The sequence below is a fragment of the Pezoporus flaviventris genome, unplaced genomic scaffold (genome assembly GCF_033815535.1).
Source record: "Pezoporus flaviventris isolate CSIRO_AGI_PZ_B2104156 unplaced genomic scaffold, CSIRO_AGI_Pfla_v1 ptg000041l, whole genome shotgun sequence".
Taxonomy (NCBI): Eukaryota; Metazoa; Chordata; class Aves; order Psittaciformes; family Psittacidae; genus Pezoporus; species Pezoporus flaviventris.
Genome location: NW_026892589.1, coordinates 1,532,114 through 1,557,730, shown reverse-complemented (window position 1 = coordinate 1,557,730; position 25,617 = coordinate 1,532,114). Strand labels below are relative to the sequence as shown.

The following is a 25,617-nucleotide window of genomic DNA, read 5'->3' as shown; positions in this document are numbered from 1 at the left end:
TAAAGGAGGCTTTGGGGATGAGGTGTACTGAGTCCTTGTGTTGACCTGGGCTTCCCAATAAGTGTGGCTGATGTTCTTGACCAAGCTGCCTCACCAGATGTGAGCACTCTTCCCTTTGGAAGCCTTTCCAGGGAATTCATCTGCCTTACAAGAGAGGTTTATTGGTGCTGTGCAACTGAGCCAGTAGCTAATACAAATAAAGGTGAAGGTGCTTGTGGGAGGAATGATGATTTTCCACTGCCTGACAAGCTGTCTGGTTGCTTTTGGCTGTTGCTGTGCGTGCACTGGCATCAGTAGTTCATCCCCACAGGTAATAACTGGGATCATTCTAAGCAGAGGCTGTAATAACTTTGGACCCCTGAAGAAATCCAGAACTTGCAGGTGGCCCAGTAAGGTCTGAAGTTCCCTGGTGTTTGGAGAAGCACTGACTTTATCTGGGAGGAATTTCTAGGTGGTGATGTGGTGAGGCAGGAGGCTGCCGTCCTGGGGAGCTAGAGGTGTCGCTGCCCTGCTGTGGATTGGGGAGCTGGCTAGGATGGTACTGGAAACTCATGCAGGTGTGTATAGCGTTACAGTTTTGGTGTTGAGGGTGCATCTTTAGGCCTGAGCACTCATCTCTGCAGCTCAGCCCCAAGCTGGTGGAGTTGTACTTCCCTAATGCTATAGAAATGGGGAGTATTTGAAGAACTACACTTTAGACATCTGTTCTGGGTACCAAAACTAGAAGATGCTTCTGATGCTTGAACTGTTACTATGCTTCATTTTCCAGCCTTTTAAAAACACATTACTACCACTTAGCCATATGGGACAGTGTGAAAGCTGTGGTAAGCACTGAGGTTTTTCTAAGGAGGTGCCTGAAATGAGCAGTGTAGAGAAGACTGACTTGGTTCAGAATTGTACACTGACTAGATGGTGTGATTAACATGAAGAGGATGCAGAGTTTTGGGGTCAGGGAGAGTTGTCCACCTAGTTCCCTGAGTGAAGGTGGGGTTTATGGGAGGGAGAGGATGGAGAAGGAAATAAGGGGTCATGCATATCCCAAGAGAAGCTGAACTAAAGCTTCACAGTGTTTGCACTTCCTCATGTGTAATCCTTCACTCAGTCCTTTCATATACAGAGACATGTTAAGATGCAATTACAAGTTTATTTCCATGCATGTATGAGTAGAGCAAATATCTGCTGTGTCATTAATCCTTAGCTCCCAGGCTGTCAGCTTTGCCTCCCTTGTTTACTTTATTGTGCAACTACAAGTAAGATCCTCATCCAAAAACCCATCACCAAAGCATGCCTGGCCTGGGAAGTATCTTCCCTTACAGCAGCATTTACACGCCCCTGCTCTGGCTTCCTGAGCTGTCCTGGGTGCAGTAGTAAAATACCAACGCAGGCCATTGTTTCTTGCCTCTTCTTGGCAGAGTTCTCCAGCACCCATGGTGATGCTAACTGGGAAAAGGAACATCTTCAGTTCACGTCAAGCTCTGAATGCAGAAGTTTGGCTGCTAGTGCTGTGTCGTGGATGTCGCTGGTTATTCCTGAAGCTTCCGCCATCAGGGGAGGCTTTAGGAACGGTTCTGTCCCTGGAACAGAGCTGTTACGTTGCCAAGCTAATGGCACAAATGGGGTACTTTTAATGGAGCAGACATACCTTGGATCCCTGTACTTAGTTGACAGAGTAGTTTAAGCTTGTCAAGTAAGGTTTCCTTACATAAAGATGTAATCTTTCCTCGGGAGAGGAGCTTGGCATTTAAACCTAGATGTGCAAAGCTGTCTGTGAGCTCTTTCAGGAATGCCAGGCCTGGATACTGAGGCTGTTCCTGAGCGGGCTCTCAGCTGAATTACAAATGCTTTTTCAGCTCAGCTCTGAGCGTTTGCTCCTAGAGCTGTCTTCACACACAGACTTGTTCCACCAATACATAACCTCTTGAAATAACAGTGAGGGGGAATGAAGTATTCCCAACATTGTTCCTGTCCTTGTGGCTTTCCCTGGTTTCGCTCAGTGGGAAGGAGTCCTTTGAGTATTTTTCTGACCTTAGTTTAAGATTCCCACCTTAATCTTGGAACAGGTTGTCTAGAAGGAATATGCTTGACGCTACTCAAGCCTTGCTGGACAAGTGTGAGCAACTTGATGTAATAGGGGCTTGGCCTAAGGGGGGATGTTCATGTGTCCCATTCAACCCAAATTGTTCTCAGTTTGTGTTCTTTATATGTTCCTGTTTGGACTTAAAGGGGCAAAGGTGTGTTCTGCTTTTTGGCAATGGAATGTTGGGTCGTGTTGCTGTGACTGTAACAGCACAGAAGTCTCTGGTGGTGAAGTGGATTCTGCTTCAGCAGGAAAGCTGCCTGTGAAGCTCAGTCCTGCACCCAGTGGCAGCTTAGCAGGCAGTTTCGGTAGTTATGGAATGGAAAGAGATTCCTGCCCTTTCTTGGCTTGGGCTCTGACCAAGGCTGACACCTCGTAAGATCCTTGGGTGCCTGAGCAAGCTGAGGTTCAGCTGTGTTTGTACGTTGTCAGCAGCTTCATCCTGCAATGAGATGTTGTCACTTGAGGTCAGGGGGTTTTGTGCTGTTTAATTTCGTCAGGAGCAAAGCAGTAAACCAGGACCCAAACCTCAAGTACCAAACCTCTCATTGCTCCTTATTTATATTGTAGCTACTTCTTCTTTTTTTTTGCCAAAACTTTCCTGATTTACTTTTGAATCCAAGCAAATGCATCCTTGGTATTTTCTCCTGATGGGTTTCAGCACACATCTGAGTTCACTGAGTACAGACTTGGGTTTGCGATGAAGTTGGTTGCAGAGGGTACTTCAAATGGAAGGATAAAGACCAAGAATAGACTAATTTAGTTGATCTTACTTATTTTGTACTGTGAAATGCTACTGCCGTGCATTTCATTGAAGCTTGGTATCTGCAAGTCGTAGGTAAGAATTGGACTGTTAGAGATGTGTAACTCCCACTGGTTTTATATCTTTAAGCAGATCTGGAGCAATACCTCTTCTTGGTAAAACCTAACCAGCAATACAGGATTTGGTGGGGGTTGATTTATGTGAGCAGGTAGGAACTACAGCCTTAAACCTTCATGTTCCCTAGAGAAACTCATTCCTGTTGGGTCATCTTGCCATTGAAACGGTGGTTTTGAGGGGGATGTAGTTAACCATGTAGGGTTGATTCCTTTTTCCACACAGGGCAAGTACCTGCTGGTATCCTCCTAAGGAAGGTTGAACATTTAGGCCAGTGGGATTTTAACTTTAAGTGTGGGAGGGCTGAGTGTGTGGCTGATGAACATTAACTGGGTTATATCAAACGTTGTTTCAGTAGCTGTCTGCTGCAGAACTTGAGTTCGATTCTGACTGAAACTCAGTGTTTTGCTATACGTATGTATAGCAAAAAGAACCACAAACCCTTCTTTGGTGCCTCTCTGAAATGCCTGAATATATTTAACCTTGGCTTTGTGCTGTTTACTTTTTTCAAATAAGCATATTCTGTTAATACAAGTAAATTCTTCCCTGGCTCTGAACATCTGCGCAACTTCAGTGCAAGCTGACAAGCTAGTGTGCTTCCAGTATTGTGGAAGCTCTTATGGAGAGAGAAGGTTTGTGGGAAGTTGTCATGGTTGAACTTGACCTCTCTCAGTAGTCTGGAAATGTGGCTTGAGGAGTTGTAGTTGGTGTCGCCTTTGAGTCAAGATTTGAACCAGACTGTTGCATAGAGCACTGCCTTGGGTGAGAGGCTGCAGAGCTGCTGGGCTCAACAGTAAATAAGGTTAAAAAGGTAAATCAGAGAATCGGGGAATCATGGAATGGTTTGAGTTGGAAAGGACCTTGCAGCTCCTCCAGCTCCAACCCCTGCCACGGGTAGGGACCCCTTCCACTAGAGCAGCTTGCTCCGAGCCCCTGTGTCCAACCTGGCCTTGAACACTGCCAGGGATGGGGCAGCCACAGCTTCTCTGGGCACCCTGTGCCAGCGCCTCAGCACCCTCACACGGAACAGCTTCTGCTTGTCTCCAACCTGAACTTCCCCTGTTTAAGTCTGAACCTATCACCCCTTGTCCTATTGCAGAATAGAGCCAACTGGTTCTAAACCACCACTGCTGTGCCATTAGTGTGACAAAATCAGCTCCTCTGTTGAAGACCTCTCTGCTTACTACTGGATATTTGTCAATTGCTGATCTTCAAGACTACTTCTGGAAATGGAGGCACATTCAGACTAGCTTCAGGATTCTTTAGGTGAGCCTAACAGATGTGCAGCTACTTCATGCACCTCCTGCCTCCCACATCACACAGACAGACCCTGTTTGGAGCCCTGCAGCTGGTTCAGCTCTCCAGCGTGATGCAGTCTCTGCTGTTCCCAGCTCCGAGCTGCAGTTCCATGGGCTCAGTGTCCCTTTTCCAGTGGGTTTATAGGACCCTTTTTAAGACATTTTCCCTTTCCTTGCCTTTTGTTTTAGTTGTAGACTCCCATCTCCAGGATTTAAGTGCAACTCATAAATGGAAATAAACAATTGTCTTAAATCATTTCAGTGTCTTCCAAATACTAACTATGGGAGAAAAGGTATTTGCTCTTCTGCTCTTCCTCCTAGAGAACTGAATCAGCTCAAGTAGCAGGTCTCCTGGAGGCAGTGCTGGTAAATGAGCCAGACCTGTTCGTGTGTCCCTTGGGATCTAAATATAGGAAGCCTCCTTAATTGGGGAAGGCATCTGAGTTCTGGGTGTCTCTTAATACACATAGGGAGCCTCAGCACTGCTGTGCCTTGCTGAAGGGCAGTGCTAGCACCAGTCTCCTCTCCCCCGAGTGGAGAACTTGTTAAGGAGCGGAGCATGCTGCTGGAACTTGGGGAAGTTCAAACTGGCAATGGGTTGATGCAATAACCTGTGTGTTCCAGTCTGGAAGGGGTTGGCTGGAGGGCAGTAACCTGTTCCAGTAAATCCCGTGTCTGGCTTCAAACTGGAACTCGCTGTCTCAATAGGAGTGGCAGAAAATTCCTTGCACTCACTGAAGCTGCTCGTGGTTCCTTACCCAGCTCTTGCTGCTCTCCTTATCATGCACAAGCACACATGGGGTTATCTCCTTGTAATTTGGCCTTTGCCTGATGTTATTTCCAGTATTTACATGTATTTAGCAGCTGGTTGAGCACTGAGGCTGTTGAGGTTCATGGCTGGGCAGTCTCGTGGATGATGCACAAACAATTACTTGTGTGCTCTCTAGAAAGTGGCTGTTTAGGATCCTAGAAAAGCTCTCCTGAGCCTTGATGAACTCCTGAAATGGGAGATTTAGGTGGTCAGTTCATTAACAAGTGGCCTCTTGCAGCTGAAGCTTCACCCCAGGGTTGACAGATGCTGGTGGAAGCATCACTATTGTGTTACACCTAGGGATGGATTCAGGTCCTCCTGGTACAGGACATGGTTGTCTCTTTAATAGCTTCAGTGCAGGTCAGGGCTTCTTGAGGGCAGTTGGTGTTTGAACTAAATTCTGCCATTCCCATTTCATCTTTTTTGTGCTTTGAGAAATAAATAGATACAGTGTTCAGGGCCAGGTTGGACACAGGGGCTTGGAGCAAGCTGCTCCAGTGGAAGGGGTCCCTGCCCATGGCAGGGGTTGGAGCTGGAGGAGCTTTAAGCTCCCTTCCAACCCAAACCATTCCCTGATTCTATGAAAACTGTACTCCATAACAGCACTGTGCAAGGTGTGCAATAAAAGAAAGCCCTGGTAACAGATAACGGCCCTGACTGTGTCCCAGCAGATCCTAGCTCTGTAGTTGATCAGTGCTATTAGTCAGCTTCTGTGGGGGGGTCAGTTCCCTGTATTAATTTAACCTACTTAATGCTTTGAGAAATAAATGCTTATTCATAGCAGGTACTTGGTATTTCAGTAAAGCTGTCTTGTGACAAAGGAACCGAGTGGTGTTTTGCTAAAGAGGTTTTAAAAGCTTTGTGCCAGATGAAGCATGGTGAAAATGTGGTCAACTTACCCACTTAGGAGCTGATAGCTATAACTTTGTGTAGGTTTTCTCATGGAGTTTAGTGGGGAAAACACTGATAGGAGCATAGTTTGTAACTCCAAAGGAGTCTTCACATCAGACTTGCTGCTTCCTGGTTTCCAAGCTCTCTTTGAATTACTTGTAGATCTCTTTAGTGTTGCATTGACTGTTAGTGCAATGCAGGGTGTAAGGAGCCTGTCCTCATGGGTGCTGTGTAATGCTGCTCTCCCACAAGAGCAGCTGCCCCTTCGCAGTGCTCAGCCGGGTAACAGAAAGGATTGAGTTCAAGCACAGTGTTATGGAGGAGGGCAAGGGCATGAATAGGTGTTTGGGAAGGATGAGTAAAACCTTTGAGACTCTGATTAGCAGCCTCTTACCCCTGTTTGTTTGTTGCCTTCTAGAAAGGAATAACTATGGGAGGGAAGCGTGACTCATGGCAAATGGGCTGTGAGGACCTCAGAGCAAGAATGGGAAGTATGAGGAGCAAATTACTCCCTCCTTGCTCTGTTCTGCAAGTGGAAAGCTTGGCTGTCTGATCTCAGGCTTGCTCTCTTGCTTTTTCCATTTCAGAGCTTCAGTCTGACATTGCCCTACTTCTCATGGAGGCTCTTTGGTTACATTTGGAGTGAACATCTGCTTCCACACACAAAGGTGACACTTGGTCACTTCTTTAGCTTAGAACCTATACAAGTCTGTTGAGTGTCCACCAGCTCAGGCCCAGGTCAGTGTTCAGGGTCCTGTCAGCTCTCATGCATGACTGGCAGATTTGGATCCCTTCCTTGCAGATCTCTCCACACTTCAGACAGAGCCATGTCACTCGTTGGTCCTTCCTGGTAGATGTTACTTGTCTGTCATGTATGTCAAGCTGGGGAATGTGGAGTAACTGAAATAAAAGGAAAATGACAGAATGGGTTGTTCATTTGAGCTTTAAACTTCCAGTGGTTCATCAGAAGATCTCCAGTGGGCAAATTGTATCCTGGTTTGTGTATGTACATCAAAAATGGACCTCTTAATGCCAGATCCAATAACTTCCATTGAGTTATCAGGTAGCTGAAGTCTCAGGAGGGCTTCTACTGCCTCTCCTCCCGTGCTCCTCTGCCCTTTCAACCTTTGTTACTGTTTGAGATGGTTTTCCTTGTAACTTTTTGACCTGCTGCTTCTGCATTTAGTTTTGGAAGAGTGCAAGAAGTGATCTTTTTAACTGGTATGCAAAGATCATCAGCTCAAACTGCTTTAAAAACAGCCTAATGCTTCTTAGTGGGATGGCGAAGGAAGCTAATATGCCTACCTGTGAAGGGATCCACAGGAGACTCAATTACCCACCATTAACCTATGAGTCAGTGCAGTGACATGGTGCAAAACCTTTGTGATGCTTTGGACTCTTAGAGTTTATTCTTTACTGTGCAGCAGCACAGGTAGAATGGAAAATGGAATCGGCAGTTTTCAAAATGCTCTTAGTTTGATGCTTCCTATCTGTGTTAAGCACAGCATCCAAGCCTGATTTGGCTTGGAAGGGACCTTGAAGCTCATCCAGTCCCAACCTGCTGCCATGGGCAGGGACACCTTCCACTAGAGCAGCTTGCTCCAAGCCCCTGTGTCCAACCTGGCCTTGAACACTGCCAGGGATGGTGCTGAGGACAGGTGAGATGCTCAGTGTGGCTGCTCGTCTCCACTTACTCTGTGTTGCAGTTGAGTGTTGATGTGGACAGACCTTCATATTCAGCAGCTTTCCAAACTGGGAATCATGTCACTTTACAATTTAGGTAAGTGTGTGATAGAGGAGGCATGTGGCAGTAGAAACCAGAAGATTTCTCCCTGAAGATCAGCATTCCTTCTTTGTGCACAGGTTTTAAAGCTCTCTGTTAAACAGTGAGCTCAGTTTGCCCAGCACTGGGAGCACCGGTGTCCATGGTGCCAGCTCCAGTGCTCCCACCCTCTCAGTGGTTTTTAGCTCAGCCACAAGCTAACCACATTGCCCAAGTGGAAGGGAGCTGATAGTGGTCTTCTGTTCCTATTCCTTAGCACACTGAGTAGGGTAGAAATAGTTTGGGGGGGAAGCAAGTAGAATCCACTAAGAACATAGAAGGAAAGAGGAGAACAATTGATATCCAATATGTGAGTTAAAGCTGGGCAGAAAGCAGCCAGACACAAAGGTGGGGTATGGCTGGTACATGTGTGATGGTAAAGGTGTGAGAGGAGGTCCAGTCACTGCAGAGATGGTTCTGTCGGAGCAGTCATACTGTGAAGTCAGGAATGTAGAGTGATACAGTAATACTGTGAAGTCAGGAATGTAGAGTGATACAGTAATACTGTGAGTCAGGAGTAGAGAGCTTTTAACCATCAGCCACATGTGTTGTGTTAAGGTTGTGACATGGTATGGCCTAACCCATGCACATATGCCCTACTTCAGCAAAGAGAGGAAAAAAATACACCTTTACAACAGTCACTTGTGGTTTGGTTTCCCTACATCTCTATGAGGACAGTTTGTCTGCAGCTAGGGGAAGTTCAGATTTGTTTTGTTCCAAAGCTGCTGTTTTCTTCTGCCTTTTCACTTTATGCTTAGCCAGTCATTCCTCCTCTGTTCTTGCTGGATACAGCCCTTCAGCTAACAAACTGGAGGGACAACTTTCCAGTCTGTGAATTCAACAAACGTGTTTGTTAAAACTCGAGGGTGTTTTTCCAAGCTATTGGCCAATGTTTTATTTAAAGAAATGTCAAGAAAACCCTTGTCACAGATTTGTGTAGTTTAGGTTGGAGGCCATGTACTCCAGTGCTGTGCTTGGGGTAGGGCCAGCTGTGATGTTGGGGTGCTCAGGGGCTGCCCAGGTTTGGAATATTCCAGGGATGAAAGCTCTACACCTTGGAAGTTTCCACCTTAGAATCACGTTATGATTGGTGTTTCACACAGTGTGATAACACTATCGCACTGCTCCTCCAGAGCATCTCCCAACAACCAGTGGATGCAAGAGCTGTGCGCTAACTGAAGCGTGCACCTAATGCCCAAGTGCCCAAAAGAGTCAACAGGGAAGGATTCTAAGGAGATGGTTCGAAGGAAAAGCTTCGTTTTGACTGTTCCTGTTCTCATCACCTTGAGTCCTGGAGCCCTGTGGCAGAGGGGCTTCACAGTGAAAACTGGGCAGTGTTGATCTGCCCTTCAGTAGCTGTGCCTGAATAAAGAAATGGCAAACCAGCTGTGGGAATGGGACAGTGCAGGAAGAAAGACGGTGCAAAGCCAGTTCCTTTACTAGGCACAGTTGACTTTTTGTAGGATTTACTGAAATGGTCCCGTTCCTTTTTCCATCTTCTACCCTTCACTTTCCCAGTGGTGCATCCAGCTCTGGGGAGCAGCACAAGAGGGACGTGGAGCTGTTGGAGCGAGTGCAGAGGAGGCCATGGAGCTGCTGCGAGGGCTGGAGCAGCTCTGCTCTGGAGCCAGGCTGAGAGAGCTGGGCTGGGTCAGCCTGGAGAAGAGAAGGCTCCTGAAGGGGAGACCTGAGAGCAGCTCCAGTGCCTAAAGGGGCTGCAGGAAACCTGGAGAGGGGCCTGGGACAAGGGCCTGTAGGGACAGGCCAAGGGGAATGGCTTTAACCTGCCAGAGGGGAGACTGAGCTGAGCTCTTAGGCAGAAGCTCTTCCCTGTGAGGGTGCTGAGGCGCTGGCACAGGGTGCCCAGAGAAGCTGTGGCTGCCCCATCCCTGGCAGTGTTCAAGGCCAGGTTGGACACAGGGGCTTGGAGCAAGCTGCTCCAGTGGAAGGTGTCCCTGCCCGTGGCAGGGGTTGGAGCTGGAGGAGCTTTAAGGTCCCTTCCAACCCAAACCAGGCTGGATTCTGTGAATCTGCTCATTGTGGATCAAACGGCAGAGCTGATGCAGAGGAAGTGGTGGGAGCACGCGGAGGGGAAGGCTGCAGCCCATCCTCAGGGGCAGTGATCTCTGTGTTTAATTGTGTTAACAGCTATTTCCACACCGGTGCTGGGGTTGCTCCTCCTGTCGGTAACTGGTTTGAGATCCAGTAGAGTTCAGGGCTGTGTTTCTTCTTACAGTCAGCTTTTCCTTTTGCTTTGGCACAAGAGTTACTTGGGAAGTGATAAGGTCCAAGGTGCTTATCTGTGCCTGCAGCCTTGCGGGGGAATGCCGAGGAGCCCAGCCTGGAGCGCTTCCAGTGCTGGCAGGGACAAAGCGGGACTATTAGCACTTGTATTGAAATGTGTTTGTCCTGTTTTTAAACCGTTCCAGAAAACTCCTGGGATTCAGGGGCTTCTTCCAAACCTCATTAAATTCAATAACAACTTTATTGCAGGTCTTGTGAAGGTTTGTTTCTATCTTGGACTTAAAACACACAAACTAAGTCCGCCTTCTGCTACCCTCCGTCTGTATCTCTCCTGTTTCAGAGCAAGGACCTGGCCAGCAAACTGGCTCTGAAGAGTCACTGGAGTTGTGTAGTGCTCTTCATGGCTTCTTTTTTTGGTTTCCTGTCAAAGGGGACTTTGTACAACCACGTGGCTGTGAAGTTGAACTTATTGCATGCTCAGGCTGGTTCCTCAAAGTAAAACTGTGTACTCTGTGCCTTGTGTGCTGTGATTAAGAGGCTGTGGCTGCCCCATCCCTGGCAGTGTTCAAGGCCAGGTTGGACACAGGGGCTTGGAGCAAGCTGCTCTAGTGGAAGGTGTCCCTGCCCGTGGCAGGGGTTGGAGCTGGAGGAGCTTTAAGGTCCCTTCCAACCCAAACCATTCCATGGTTCTGTGACAATGAATTACCAATCTATATAACTACTGGGACTGGCATTTGAGTTGTTGGCTGAGAGAGATTCTAAACCAAGTTAAACAACATCGATCTTTCCTGCAGGTAACTGAATGTTGCTCTTAGAAACTACTTCAGCATTGCAATCCATGAGGAGCAGAGGCTGGTGACAGTTGTGATCATCCACAGCGTGGTTTGTCATACCACAGGTTGTCTAAATACCAGCTGAAGGGAGATAGAGATGAGATGCCCCTAACTTGTGTCCGCTGTGCGAAATGTCAGAACTTTGGCTTGCTGCATGTTTTCCTTTTAAAGTAAAAAGATTTTAAGAGTTAAAGCCTCATTTTGCTACTTAAATGTACCTTTAAAACTTCTTCTGCTTGGTCTTAAAATTATACATCCTTTCGTACAGATTGTCTTTTTTCCCCTGTCATAAGCCCTAAAGGACAAGACAGCTCCAAACCAGAGATTTACGTTCTATTAATGGAGCTGAATGTGAAACTCCCAGTAGTTGTGGCCAGTCAGAGTAGGAGCAAACCCTTTGTAGCAGCAGGATCCTGTGTTTATACAGTTCGGCTTTCCAGGCACATACCCATGCAGCATGCTCTTGGGAGAGCTCCAAGGTATTGTGAAGAGCAAATCCTCTGGCACACGGGATACAAGGGAGTGGAATTCCATCAGCTTGGCTGCTTGCATGCTCAAGGAATGGCCGTGTTAGTCTGGGACACGTAATTTTAGGGTTTGGGTGTTTTAGTGTGGAACGTTGTGTCCCAGCCATCATTCCAGTGCTATAGGAGGCTCTGGCCACCTACTGAAGTGATTCTGTGGGAATGAAGCAAATCAGAGCTTTTTTGTCTTTGTGTAGCAAAGACAAATCTGTCTTTGCTACACAGTGCTGACACTTCTTGTTGAGGCACTGATGTACGGCACTCGGGAAGTCAAAAGATGGGGCTCCGGAGGAGTGGTACCATGTGGGCTGTGCTGGTTGCCTTGGGTTGGCTGCAGTTTGCCCAGCACTAGTTGGGCAGTGAGCACTCATGGAGGTCTGTGTCTCTGCTTTGGGGCAGCTGATTTCAGTGGGAAAGCTGATTGTAGTGTAAAATTAAAGCCCACTTTTGAGGACGAATGCAAAAGCAGCTGGATCTTACGTGAGAGAGCTCTCCTCTCGCTTGTATTGCTACGGGCTGGGTTATTTTTCATGTCTGTGCACCAAAGAAGTTTAAAACAAGCTTAAATGGCTTCGTGGCCATGATTTCTGACCTGCCCCTTAGCAGAAAGGAGGCCTCAACCAGCACACACTTGCCTGACAGATCCAGTCACTGAATTCCCTCTTTGGGCATATCAAGCTCTCAGCAGCTGCCCCTTACATAGTACTGTTTAATGAAGGCAAGCTCCCGTAGCAGTTGAAGTTCTTGTATAAGTTGCTGGCTGTTCAACATGTGTGTTTTTTCAGGTTCATGTTTTAAAATGCCATCTTTTTATTTGCAGTTGCCAATGTGAAGTATCAGAAGAGCATAGCTTGAAACTTTCTGGGACAGAGGACTGGTTTATTCCCTCTCGTTCTTTGGTAAGCTAAATGGTATTACTTTGGTGAGATGAGCTGCCTGTTGAAGGTGGGTTCAGTGGTTATCAATGATTCCTCTCTTAATTATGAGACACCCCACCCCCGCCTCTGCAGTCCTGCACCAGCTCTGGGGCAGCAACCCAGAAGGGACATGGAGCTGTTGGAGCGAGTGCAGAGGAGGCCATGGAGCTGCTGCGAGGGCTGGAGCAGCTCTGCTCTGGAGCCAGGCTGAGAGAGCTGGGCTGGGTCAGCCTGGAGAAGAGAAGGCTCCTGAAGGGGAGACCTGAGAGCAGCTCCAGTGCCTGAAGGGGCTGCAGGAAAGCTGGAGAGGGGCTTGGGACAAGGGATGTAGGGACAGGCCAAGGGGAATGGCTTTAACCTGCCAGAGGGGAGACTGAGCTGAGCTCTTAGGCAGAAGCTCTTCCCTGTGAGGGTGCTGAGGCGCTGGCCCAGGGTGCCCAGAGAAGCTGTGGCTGCCCCATCCCTGGCAGTGTTCAAGGCCAGGTTGGACACAGGGGCTTGGAGCAAGCTGCTCCAGTGGAAGGTGTCCCTGCCTGTGCAGGGGTTGGAGCTGGAGGAGCTTTAAGGTCCCTTCCAACCAAAGCCAGGCTGGGATTCTAATCTTCTAAGTCAAAACTTTGGGATTCCTGTTTAAAATGCCGAGGGCAGTGATGCCACAGGGTGTGAATAGCTGTTCTGAGCCTGAGGGTCAACCCAGTGTGATTTTGATACTGAAATAAATGGAATTCAGGAGGTGGGCAGGGAACAGTGAACCACTTGGCTATTTCCTTCTTCCTTTTTTTCCCTCTCATTTTTCTTTCTCCTTGCTGTAAGTCGAACTTAATTTAAACATAGGTGAATTTAAATGATCCTTTATTTACATCATCTTTTTTGTTTAGAATCACTACAAACAGATGGTTATTGCCAGCCTTAATTACATACAACATTTAGAGCAGAGGCACATCTGAAATGAAAGGTAATTAAGATGTTCCCATCCTAGATGAACACAGACTGAGGTTACAACCTTAAGTAATCACTCATCCTTTCAGGCAGAACATAAAGATGGCGAATTAACAAGACTAGCCCTTTTTTTGGTGTAATTTAATATAGATGAAACTGCAGTTGAAAGGACAGCACGGTAACTTGATAACATCATCTTTTCTGGCCTCAGTCTTGGCAAAAAATGCTGTTCTAACAATAAAAATGAGTTTCGGTGCACTCTGTAGAAGATATCTGCTCCTTATAGGTGATTATTGATCAGTAGGAGCCTGAATTTGAGGATGCATTTTATGAAGGTGTTTTCCTGGTCAGATATCTAAGGTGTGCTGGACCATTTCCATTGCATTTCTGGGAAATGGTCTTTTCTGTCGGGGAAGAGCTGATGATTTGCCAGCTACAGTTAAACACAATGGGAATTCTGATTCTGTTCTGCGTGCAGGTGGAAGCGAGTTCCAAAGCTTTGGGATAGAAGAAGTGAAATTGGAAGTGGTCTTTCAGAGTTAATCTCAGGGGCTGCCTCTGAGAAGAGTGTAGGGGCCCTGGTCCTGTCCCCAGCGGGGTCTTTCCTTTCCCTCGTGCTCCCTCCAGCAGTGGTGAGATGATGGAGTGGGGTCAGCTTGTTGACGTGATGGGAAATCAATTCTTGCTCTCAGTATCTGCTGTCCATCGGATCAGCCAACTTTGTTCTAACAATTCAATGTTTCTTGCTCCTTCTCCCAGCAATTTTTAGAAGTACTTTTGTGTTGTGGCACAGAAGTTGATGAAGCCTTTCACTAATATCTGGTTGCAGTGTGAGTGTGCAAGATATTTGCATTAGAACCAGTCTTATAAGTTCTTGTAAACCATGATATGGCCAAGATAAATCATCCATCTGATAATCCCAGCCTGGTTTGTGTTGGAAGGGACCTTAAAGCTCCTCCAGTTCCAACCCTTGCCACAGGCAGGGACCCCTTCCACTAGAGCAGCTTGCTCCAAGCCCCTGTGTCCAACCTGGCCTTGAACACTGCCAGGGATGGGGCAGCCACAGCTTCTCTGGGCACCCTGTGCCAGCGCCTCAGCACCCTCACAGGGGAGAAAAATCCCGATTAAAACTGAACTGGGCATGTTTTTTCACACAGCTTTCCTAAAATTCACCTTAAGAAGGCAAATTCCCATACACATATGAACCAGCACACACTATTCTAGTAGAAGCTGTTTGCAGCTGAATGCAGCAGTTAAGCACGAAGTTCTCCTGCAGTCACTTGCATAGTCTCTGCTGATGGTTTATGATGGATTTTAGGAGCACAGCTGCAAGAAATTTTTAAAAGCCCTAATTTCCTAAGGTAATCCTGGCTTTATTACTATGTAGATGTAGTAAACTTTAAAGATAAATGTATCTAATCAATTTGAAGTAGAAAGGAACAGTTTGGTTACAACACAGTGCCTAACATATGAAAACTTTTCATCAGTGATACTGAGCAGGCTTTAGCTGTGTAATAAAGCTCATCTTTTTAATTAGGTTGTTGTTTCTCTGGTAATTGTCTTTGAAGGTGTTTTCTGGAATAGCAAGGAATTTTTCTGTTCAGGCTTTCCTATTAATGTTTAAAGCTTTGCTGAAGTCCTACAGAAGTTATCATGATGAATTGCTCTAGAAGTGTTTGATCTTAACGGCTTTTAACAGTGGTGCTATTCTGGCAGAGCAGAATTGGGGCTGGTGGAGAGGTGGGTGGTCACAGAAGGTAACGTCTGGCTCCAGCAGCCAGCTGAAGTGGAGACTGAGATGTCCTCAGAAGTGTGCACACAGATGTGCCCTTGCTCTTCTCCTGGCCAGCTGTACACCTGGCAGCTGGATGTGGACCTTACCATTACTGTAAGGATGGAGAAGGAGATTTATGCAAACCTCAAGTTTTAAACCCACCTTGTCTTGACTCATAGTCCTCATTGCATCAGGATACACTGCAGAGTTACTACAGTCTGTACCTTTCTTGACAGCTGAGCTGCAAGGCAGAGGCTGGTTGGACAAATCAGCCTGTTGCTCAGCCAGCCATCAGCTTAAATTGGGTTGAGCAAAAGGCTCAGTCTTCAAATCTTGGGCATCAAGAAGAATGGGGACACCATGTGAGCTGAAAAACATACAGGGAGATCCAGAGATTGGAAGCTGAAGGCAGATGTGTTGGAGGGAACTGCTGAACCTCTCCTTTCCTGGTATCTCCAAGTCAAGAGCAGACATGGGCTTGAAGATAAGTGGACCCAAACACAACCTGTGTAAAATACCAAGTCGTGCTGGAATCAGGCCCAGGCTCTTGTTCTGAATACAGGGACTGGAATTTGATGGCTTCTGGTGCATTAAAGATGAAACCTGAAGAATTTATGACCTCTTTAGCTTTAATCGTTGTGCTCCTTTAAATGTTCTCGTCGGTTATAGCATGGCTTCCATATGAACCATGGTTACAGCATGGGTTACATATGAACCATCTTTCCTCTGCTTCTTTTGGAACAAAAGTGTTCAAGGATTCTGCCTTTTTTAAACCAATACCAGCAGTAATGCTGTCTCCATCTCACTGGTGGTAAATTGTATTCTAGATCCCCGTTGTTTCTGGCAACTTAAAAGAATGTTCCTACTCCCTGTTGTTCCTGCAGGCATGGAAACTTCTGTGCTGGTGTTTGATTTCTCCTTATCAGTTTCCATACTTGATAGATTCCAACTTCTGTCAAGTTTTGTAGCTTTTGTTTGTTTAAAATTGGCATTTTTTGATCTTTTTTGCATAAATTTTTAGTGAATTAGTGGCAGTTCCAGCTCAATTCTCTCATAATTTCCTCCTTTTACACACACACACACACACACACACACACATCCTTCTGCAAGCTGTGTGATTTTGAACCAACTTCCAAATTTTTATCCACTGTTTCTCCCCTGCTCTGAGGACCTATGGAGCCAGGCTGAGAACACTGGGGCTGTTCAGCCTGGACAAGAGAAGCTGTGTGGAGACCTCAGAGCAGCTTCCAATGTCTGAAGGGGGCTACAGGCACGCTGGAGAGGGACTCTTCATCAGGGACTTTAGTGATAGGACAAGGGGTGATGGTTTCAAACTGAAACAGGGGAAGTTCAGGTTAGGTATAATCAGTACTGCCAGAAAATCTGCAGATGGTAAAGGATTTGGGATCGTTAGATAGCGGAATGAGCAGGCCATAGAATCCCAGCCTGGCCTGGGTTGGGAGGGACCTTAAAGCTCCTCCAGTCCAACCCCTGCCACGGGCAGGGACCCCTTCCACTAGAGCAGCTTGCTCCAAGCCCCTGTGTCCAACCTGGCCTTGAACACTGCCAGGGATGGGGCAGCCACAGCTTCTCTGGGCACCCTGTGCCAGCGCCTCAGCACCCTCACAGGGAAGAGCTTCTTCCAGTGTGTGGTCTTGGGAAGGTTGGTGCAAGAAAATGGATGTTTTGACACACCTATTGATGTAAAAATGAGTCATAACTCTACAATGAGGGATTTTATCTGTATATGAATTCTAATTCGTATGCTGTAGTTGGAACAAGGTTACTTGAGGAGGATCCAACAACCTCTGTTTAGATACCAGAGCATCTGATGCCCCCGATCCCTTTGGTTTGATAACCTGTGTGTGTAACCTGCACATTGCCATGTGCAAAGGACTTGGGAGATAATGGAGGGTGCTCTGAGCTGCTGAACATGTTTGAATTACAGCAGCAGTAGCGTGAGGGCTGCGTGCAGGCAGGTGCCCTCCAGCACCACCTTCTCAGGTGATCCTTCAGAAGGAGCAGACACATTTTGAACCATTCTGTCTCCCAGGAGAGTCACTTTAAATGGATTTTGTCTTCTTATGTTTGATCACAGCTTTCTGACAGCTAAATCCTCAGGCTTTAAAAGTTAATTTGTATTTATTTGCCAAAAGGAAGTGAATTTAACTTCATCCTTACACTTTTCTGATTTTCTAGATTTTAAGTGAAGAAAGAGCCTCAAAGCATCGTGAGTAAAGACGAGGATTGCTCCTCTGCTCCAGGGCCTGTCATGGTAAGGAAAAGGGCTTTGTGGGGCCTCTTACAGAGCAGAATAGGCTAAAGTTCAAAACACCAGAGAATTAAAGTTTACACATGGGGGGGTTGAATTTTAAGGTAGTGCTGGGCTAGACTGGGCTGATGCCTTTTTTCCTCATACAGTCATAAGGTTTTCTATTATTTATGACTTTCTAATCAGGCTGCAGGAAGGAAACATGTTATAGTATCATATTTAGTTGTTTCAATGCTTGTCTTTGAACGTGGAGTAACTTTAGTAAGTGACTGATACTTGACTTCTCTGCACTTCCTCCCGCTGGAGCCGATAGCTTGCTGTGTGGTGAAGAAGGCAGGCAGCAAGTGGCAGTGCTGCAGTTCACTGTAACGCTTTGTTCCTCAGGATGAAGAGACTCAGCACAGCCTTGAATGCATCCAAGCTAATCAGATTTTTCCCAGGAAGCAGCTGATCCGAGAGGATGAGAACCTTCAGGTAATCTCCACACTGTTCCTTGCTAGTGGGGATCCCAGTGTCTCCCATTGAGCTGTGTGTTCTCTGGCTTCTCCAGCAGAATTTTCATTCACCATGAGCACAGTAAGAGGAGAAACCCATTTTCTGTTTAAATGCTCATGTGCTGTTGGTAGAGCAGAACTTGGGTGTTCTGGTACTAGAGAATCCTTAGAATGTCTGAAATACAGAGCCAGTACTTGTGTAGGAGTTTCAGTGCTAGGTTTTAGTCCATAGTTTAGAACATGGTTCTTTAAAAAGCCCACACTAATGTAGTTAGATACTCCCATTGCTTCTTGCCACTGAGAAGCCAGAAGTTTTATGTTGCACAAAATGGGTACTTATTGGTTTCTTAGTTTTCCAAAGTTTCTTTTGAAATCATTTTTAGTTACATGCTTTATCCATGTAGACACTCCAATCAACTGAAGTAGTTTGTTTCCTTCAATAGAAACTTTTTACTTGATTTAAGCTAAGTTGGTGTATCCCCAGGTTATTTCCAAGTTGAGCATTGATACTCTTCACCCAGCTCAGCTAAACTGGGCTTAAGTCACATTTCTAATCAAACAGTTGCAGTTTTATGTGCAGTGTGATACAACTGCAGGTTTTCAGCCTCTCTAACAGCAGCACATCATGCATTTCCTTATTTGCAGTGAGAGATCCAAAGCGAAAGCTACGATTTATCCGCTCTGAGCTGGTTACCTGAGCTTGCTTAGGGAATATTGATGACCAGTAGCACAGAAGATTGTTCATCTTGCATGTTTTGCCTACTTTAGGGTGAATTTAGAAACGTGAAGGAGATGTCACTCTCCGTTAAGTAAGGAGGAAGAGCATAAGTCAAGGGGTTGGTCTGACTGCTTGCCTAAATGTGAGGAGAGTTTGCTCAGGTTTGTCATAAAGATTCCTGGTTTTCCCTGACCAAGCCCTTCCTGCTCAGGAAAATGAAGAGAAAATGAGGTACCATTTCTGAAAAGGCTGCAGTTAACCTTGTACCAACCTGACCCAAGACTTCCCTTCTTAGCAGTAACAGCCAGGCTCAATTCTCAGCAGTGTTCCTTTTGATTTCATGATGTTGTGTGCTTCCAGGAGGGAAATGGTTTTGGTTAATGCTTTCTAAAAGACTTTTTCCTTCCCCTTCTGAAGGTCCCGTTCATTGAACTGCATGGTGAGAGTACGGAGTACGTAGGACGAGCAGAGGATGCCATCATTGCACTTTCCAATTACAGGCTTCACATCAAATTCAAGGAGTCTGTTGTGAATGTAAGTGTTGTTTGTGGTATTCTGAACTCAACCCAGATAAGAGACTTTGGGATAAAAGCCTGGTGATCCTGCTTTGAAAATCTCTTTATGATGCTCTTTGAAAAATCTCTTTATGATGCTCAAATACGTATTTAGGCAGCAAAAGATGACTCAGCATCTCTGAAAATCAGGCTTTGTAAGGAAACTTCATGTCGCTCAGCTTTATGTTCCCTTTACAGCTGGCTGCATCAGCCTTTTGCTCTCCCTAAGCTCTGTATATAATTAGTAGAGAAACAAAAGGTCTTCCAAAGCGCTGTTTGGAGCACCTAAGCTAAATTCCTTCCTTGCTTGGAGCTTCAAAAGGTGGAAGTAGGTAACTACTGCAGTTGCATGTCTGAAGTTGGACAGTATGAATACAGTCATTGATGTGAGACACCTGTGAATTCAACCTCACCTTCACAGGCCTGCACATTTCTTACTCTGCAGTATCCCCTCTTAAATATTGTTACATATCCGGCTACTCATCATCATAGACATGAGTTAAATGGGCATTGTGTAGTCCTTTGCAGTGGGTTATACTTACCTAGAGCATCTTACTAGTTGAAATGGTCTTTGTGAATGACACAGAATTTGATAGGGCATCCCACATGGCACACAAATACTTTGTTGGCTGTTTGTAATAAACCCAGTAAAGTAAAATCCAAAGACCCAAAGCATGTTATTCTTTTCCTCCTGATGATAGGTTTTTACCCGTCTCCTTATTTCAGGACAAGTCCTGACCCTGGTTAGTTGCTCACAACTGCCACGTGTCAGCCATAAACCCTGAACCACAGAGTGGTGAGTGAAGTGTAAAACACCAAAGCTGTGTGTTCATCCAGAGCTAGAAAAGCAAGGGAAGCAAAATGAGACTTGACCTGTGTCCAACAACACCTCCATGGCTGAGACACGTGTGACACAGTGGGCTGGAACATCAGGATCTCCTGTGCACCTGAGTTAATTTTTGATGCCATGGCAATCTTAAATTTAAGTTGTTCTTTATTGTTTTGTGCCAGAACCAAATGATTAACCTATAAAACTGTTGTTTATTAACTGAAACTCAGTCCTTGCTGGTTTATGTCTCTCTCTAATCATAGAGCTGTGTTATCTGCAGACTTTGAAACGTGCCTGTGTCAGTTACCATCAATCGCTTCTTCAAGTGCCATTTGAGTTCATGGACTGTCAGTGTAGCAAGCTGAATAGGGGTGTCTGCTGGGCTGGTGGACATCTGTGCAGCATTAAAGTGCTAAAATCCACAATGATGGGGGGTTTTCAGCAGGTAAAGGTATTACTTTTGAATAAGCTGATGGCAAAAAGTCTGTGATGCCAAGAATTGAATTGGAAACTTAAGGGAGTACTATTTTCCCTGCTGACCATGCAAAGGAGCTAATACAAGTAGGTGCATGTGCAGGGGGTAGCGTAACTGTGCTTTCACTCTCCTCATTCCATACTCCATCCTGGAGTATAACTTAAGACTTTAAAGTTGAGGTTTAGGTGCCAGCACGCAGCAGGATGGCAGCCAGGGCAAAGCTGGGTGCTGGGATGCCTCAAGTGCAGTCAGCCAGATGCATCTCTGTGTTCTGCTGGCAGCAGGGAGAAGGTGTGATATGAGGCACGTGCTTTGTAGGATTCCTTTGCTGCTTTGTGATACAAACATGTTTCTTGAATAATATTCTTTGTGTTCAGGAAAAAGTCCATAAAAGCTTGTCAATATTCCCAGGTTGATCTTGTTTCCCGGACTTTCATAGAATCTTAGAATGGTTTGGGTTGAAGGGACTTCAAAGCTCATCCAATTCCAACCCCCTGCAATGAGCAGGGACATGTTCAGCTACATCAGGTTACCCAGAACCACATCTGCCCTCTCACTCTGCTCTCTGCTCTGAGGTTGTTAGTTCTGCTCCATGTGTCACCATTAACCATCAATCACACAGTGTGTGAGGTCGAGCAGAATACAGCTTATTCTTCCATAACCCATATGACCATCATTAATGCCATAATATGAACTCCACTGGACTCCAAGGCAGACAGGATTTAGAATATCTTTAAGGCTAAAGCATACTTGCAATAATTAGGAACAATGTTTAAATTGTTAAATTTTGGAGTAATAATCACTTTGGTTATTGTTGATCAAAATTATTGGTCTAATGGTGATTTTCTAAGTGAAATCTTCACTAAGTAAGTTTTGATTGAATTCATCTTGACTCTTCCCTGCTAGTTTTATGTCATAGAATCGTAGAATGGTTTGGGTTGGAAAGGGCCTTGCAGCTCCTCCAGCTCCACCCCCTGCCACAGGCAGGGACACCTTCCACTAGAGCAGCTTGCTCCGAGCCCCTGTGTCCAACCTGGCCTTGAACACTAGAGCTGTTCAGAGAACACCTCTGAGACTTTTTAAACATGTATAAATGTTCATTAATGTTTGGTGTTGAAGGTTTTCTGAATGATTTTCAGAAGAATCAGTGTCCTGACTCAGTCCAGCCCCACCAATGTCCTTGTCACCTCAGGGGAGAGAGGCACTTTTGTAAGGAGGAGGATTCTTAACACACATCTGTGCTGGAGTACTTGTAAAACAAACTAGTTCCCTGTGTCTGAATGTGGAGCTGTTCTGGCATCTCCTCTTGAAGTAGGTGGAACATTCTCCTGGTAGGAATGGTGCTCCAGAGAAAACAGTGTGCCCATCAGCTACTCACCCCTTAGTAAAGGCAAGTGTGTGGGGGAAATGGAATCCAGTTAAATATGGATTCCTGGCCTTTGGTTTCTTACCTCACTGTTTTCTGTTTCCAGCTCACCAGACTGGCCATGAGAATGGTGCTTGTGAAGCCTCAGTGTGTAGCACAACGCGGCTACATCACTTGCTGCACCTCTGCTTGAATACATTTAAAAGCTGGTAATTCTCACATTGCAACACTGCAGAAAACAGCTGTATGTGTGAATCTTTCCCATGGATAACTTCCTAGATCACAGTATTAACAGGAACATGGTGTTTTAAATGCAAGCCTAAAAGATCCAGTAGACCATGCGTAAATGGGAGGGATTATGACATTCAGAAGTGTTGACTTACATTTATCCATGGGATAAAAGTGCAGACTCAACAGTGGTCTCCCTGTGCACGTGGGCAGGTTGGTTCCCAGGCTGAGCTCTGTGCATTGCCTTCCCTTCAGTACATCTCAAGCTTGCAGCTGCTGAGGGTTTCTCCCTGGAAGCTAACCGCATGCATGGGAGAGCTCAGATGTTAGTGTAGTCCATGATACCATGGAGCTGGGGCCGCCTCTTTCAAATAGCAGGGTTTGGACACAGTGAAAGAAAGTCGTGCTGGTGAGATAAGGGCGACTTTCAGTCTGCAGAGCTTTAGTATGAGCTATCCCTTGCTTGGCCTTCAATGCAAGTGGTTGGTTTGGCATCTTCCTTCCTCAGGTGGCACAGTCGTGGTTCATCTGTGCTGAACAATAGCTTAGTCCTTGTTACGTTCTCAGGTCCTGATGCTCCAGGTGTCACATTGCATGTGTGTTGGTTGTGAAAGCAGAGGGGGAACCTGAATGATTGCCTTCAAGACAAATCCTGAGTGTAGTTAGTTGTAGTTAAAGGCAAATTTTGCTCCAGGCACTCCTTGTAGGAATATGAACAAGATCACACCTGGGGGGATTCGGCTCACTCCACCTAGGGGAGACTCCTTGAGGACCTTCTGAGTTGACCTTGCACCCTCAGTTCTTCTAGATGTTTTACTATACCCTGCTTCAGGACACACCGGACATAGCCTTGGCCTCGTGCTGTTCCAAGTAACCCTTCTATAACACAACCCTGACAGTTTTCAGGCTCTGAACTGGGAAAACAAGAAGACAACAGGCTGAGAGAGCTGGACTGGGTCAGCCTGGAGAAGAGAAGGCTCCTGAAGGGGAGACCTTAGAGCAGCTCCAGTGCCTGAAGGGGCTGCAGGAAAGCTGGAGAGGGGCTTGGGACAAGGGATGTAGGGACAGGCCAAGGGGAATGGCTTTAACCTGCCAGAGGGGAGACTGAGCTGAGCTCTGAGGCAGAAGCTCTTTCCTGTGAGGGTGCTGAGGCGCTGGCACAGGGTGCCCAGAGAAGCTGTGGCTGCCCCATCCCTGGCAGTGTTCAAGGGGAGGTTGGACACAGGGGCTTGGAGCAAGCTGCTCCAGTGGAAGGGGTCCCTGGATGCTGCAGGAACGCAGTGCTCTGGGCCTGTCTGTAATGTGTATGCTTGTCCTGGCGTAACCACGCGTGTGTGTTCTTGTCAAAGCTAAAATGATTGCTCTGCACTGCTTTATCCTGATAGCCATGATTAGATGGGGAAGTGCCTGCAGATAGAATTGATGGCTCTGTCAAGAGCAGGCTCACTGTGCTGCTGTCCGGCTGCCCACGTGCATCAGCCCCAGGAAGCTAACAAGGCAAATGGAAGTTGTCAGTGGGAAGAATGGGGAGTGGAGGCAGGTAATTTCACAGAGTTTTACTGGGGGAAGAATAATGACCAGGAAGGAGATTGAAAATGCAAGAGGATCAGAGGACAGATATTTATGAAAGGAAAATGACGAAGATGGATATGAATGTTCTCCTGAAGAGAAACAGGCAGATGCTGAGGCAATGGATGCTGAGCTGCCGGTAGGCTGTCACAGGGAGAAAGAATGGCTGTTGTGCAGAGAGCAGATCGAAAGGGCACAGAGCAAAGAGTGACTTTGAAAGAAGGAAATTAAAAATAATGCAGGGGTAGAAGAATCCTTGGTCTGTCATTACAGAGCTGGGAGGAGGGAGTGGGGGAAGGACTGCTTAAATGAAGATGGACATGGGAAAAACTGCTATAAAAGAGGGTTTGGGGGGAGAGTATTAACAGGCAAAGCAGCATTTGACTGAAAAGCAAGTGTGCTAGAGTCTGAACGTGGGTGGTTGGGCAGAGGTGCCTCACTGGCCATGGGAGGCAGCAGTGGGTCTAAATAATTCACTGAGTGTCCTTGAGGCTGTGCACTTGGGAGGAAAGAATAGATGGTTCTCTTCCAGTCCCTTAATAGACAACACTGCCACAACTTGTCCTGTCCCTTCCTACCTTTGTAAAGCCAACAGCTAAAATGATATTCCCAAGATCCCAAGTTCAAACCTACAAGAGAGAAGAAGGCTTTCATGAGAAGAGCTTGTGGGTCTCTGTGATTTCGCATTTGTCACCAGTGCTGCAGCCCTCTCAGTTGTTTTGACGTGATCCCTTACGGGGTTTGGATCATACAGCAGTGGAACTGAAGCTGCTGCTACGTGGTACCGAGCTGCTGAAGTAGTTCCCCTTCATTTTCTTTGGTTTTCTCTCTCTTTTTCAGGGCCCATATAATCCTGTAATAAATCCTTGTGAGATATGCAAAGGAATTACAGTGTTAGTGTGTTTGAACTAAAATGGTATCCTCTTTTTAATTGCAGGTTCCATTGCAGCTTATAGAAAGTGTTGAGTGCCGTGATATATTTCAACTTCATCTGACTTGCAAAGACTGCAAGGTTATAAGGTAGGAAGAGGCTGTGTGTTGGACGGGGATACCTCTGCTTTCCATGTGCTGCAGAGAGCTCTGCTGCTTTCAGGAAGGGTTATTTTCTTATTTTTGCACTTGCTTGCCCTCAGAAGATGTTCTTTGGTCTGATTTTGCATGTGATGGGTGGGCATTTGTGTGAGGAAGATGGGAGCAAGGCTTTCTGCCTCTCTGCTTGCCGTGAGACACGGCAGCAATATCTGAGCCCAAGTGGCTCATCTTGATTTTATTCTGAAGTGAATTTCATTTGCACTGCATTTTCCCTGCCTTACAATCAGGTATGACATATTGCTTCAGTTGGGTGCAAGATACTGGATAAAACCACTGAAACACACACTTGAAGTGGGTAGTGGAGATGTGGGGCTTGCAGGGTTAAGGTGTGGGCTTTGTGCTCTTTGAGGTGAAACCTTCAGTCTGGGTGGCATCAGCCACTGGTGTTCCTAAAGGCTGTGAGGACACAGCTGCTGTCCTTAAGACATAGCAGCCTGGTGGAAAAGCAAGTGAGGGGATGAGGTGAAGCGAGGTCTGCAGCCTGCTCTAACCCAGTGGGCAGCATCAGGTGGAAGGGAGGGTTTCTCTGTGCCTGCCCTTCAGCAGACCTCAGAGTCCAAGCCAGGAGCCTCTGAGCTACAGCTATTTCCTACTTCCCTGCTGCAGGAATTAATTTGGATCTATGAACTTTAATTAAGAAGAAAGGAACATTTCTTTTTGATGAAATGTTTGCTGGCAGCACCTTTTGTATAATGAGCTGAGCCCCAGTCAGAGCTGAGCACTTGGAATGTTTAACAGAGCAGCTGCTTCCTATTTTCCTGAGGACTGATTTTCGGTTAGAAGTAATATTTATTTTAATTTCAATTAAATATTTAACTTCCTCTCAACTTGTAGCTCTTGACATTGGAAGATGTCCTTCCTCTCACAGTAGTTTAATGTTTCTCCTCGATTGTAGAGTGAATACAGATTATTTGTATTTATGCCTTTCCTCATCAATTTCCCTGCAAAATTGCATCTCTGAGCATCAGTACTCAGTGACACTGGCTGCAGGAACACAATGGAGTATGAGGTTG

At 46.2% G+C, this 25,617-nt stretch overlaps 1 protein-coding gene across 6 annotated transcripts in view; it reads left to right on the top strand.

Moving 5' to 3' along the window:
* The window catches only part of MTMR3 (myotubularin related protein 3), a 74,800-nt gene that overhangs the window by 19,141 nt on the left and 30,042 nt on the right, over positions 1-25,617 (top strand). For 5 of the 6 annotated variants that reach the window (XM_061465737.1, XM_061465736.1, XM_061465735.1 and 2 more), the window contains 5 exons: positions 12,198-12,276; positions 17,207-17,282; positions 17,664-17,753; positions 18,909-19,025; positions 24,450-24,532. In XM_061465737.1, the coding sequence (XP_061321721.1) occupies positions 17,280-17,282; positions 17,664-17,753; positions 18,909-19,025; positions 24,450-24,532 (293 nt within the window). In that variant the 5' untranslated portion in view covers positions 12,198-12,276; positions 17,207-17,279. Of the gene's footprint in view, positions 1-2,338; positions 3,049-12,197; positions 12,277-17,206; positions 17,283-17,663; positions 17,754-18,908; positions 19,026-24,449; positions 24,533-25,617 lie in introns of those variants that run through there. The other variant, XM_061465734.1, reaches the window with a different exon arrangement.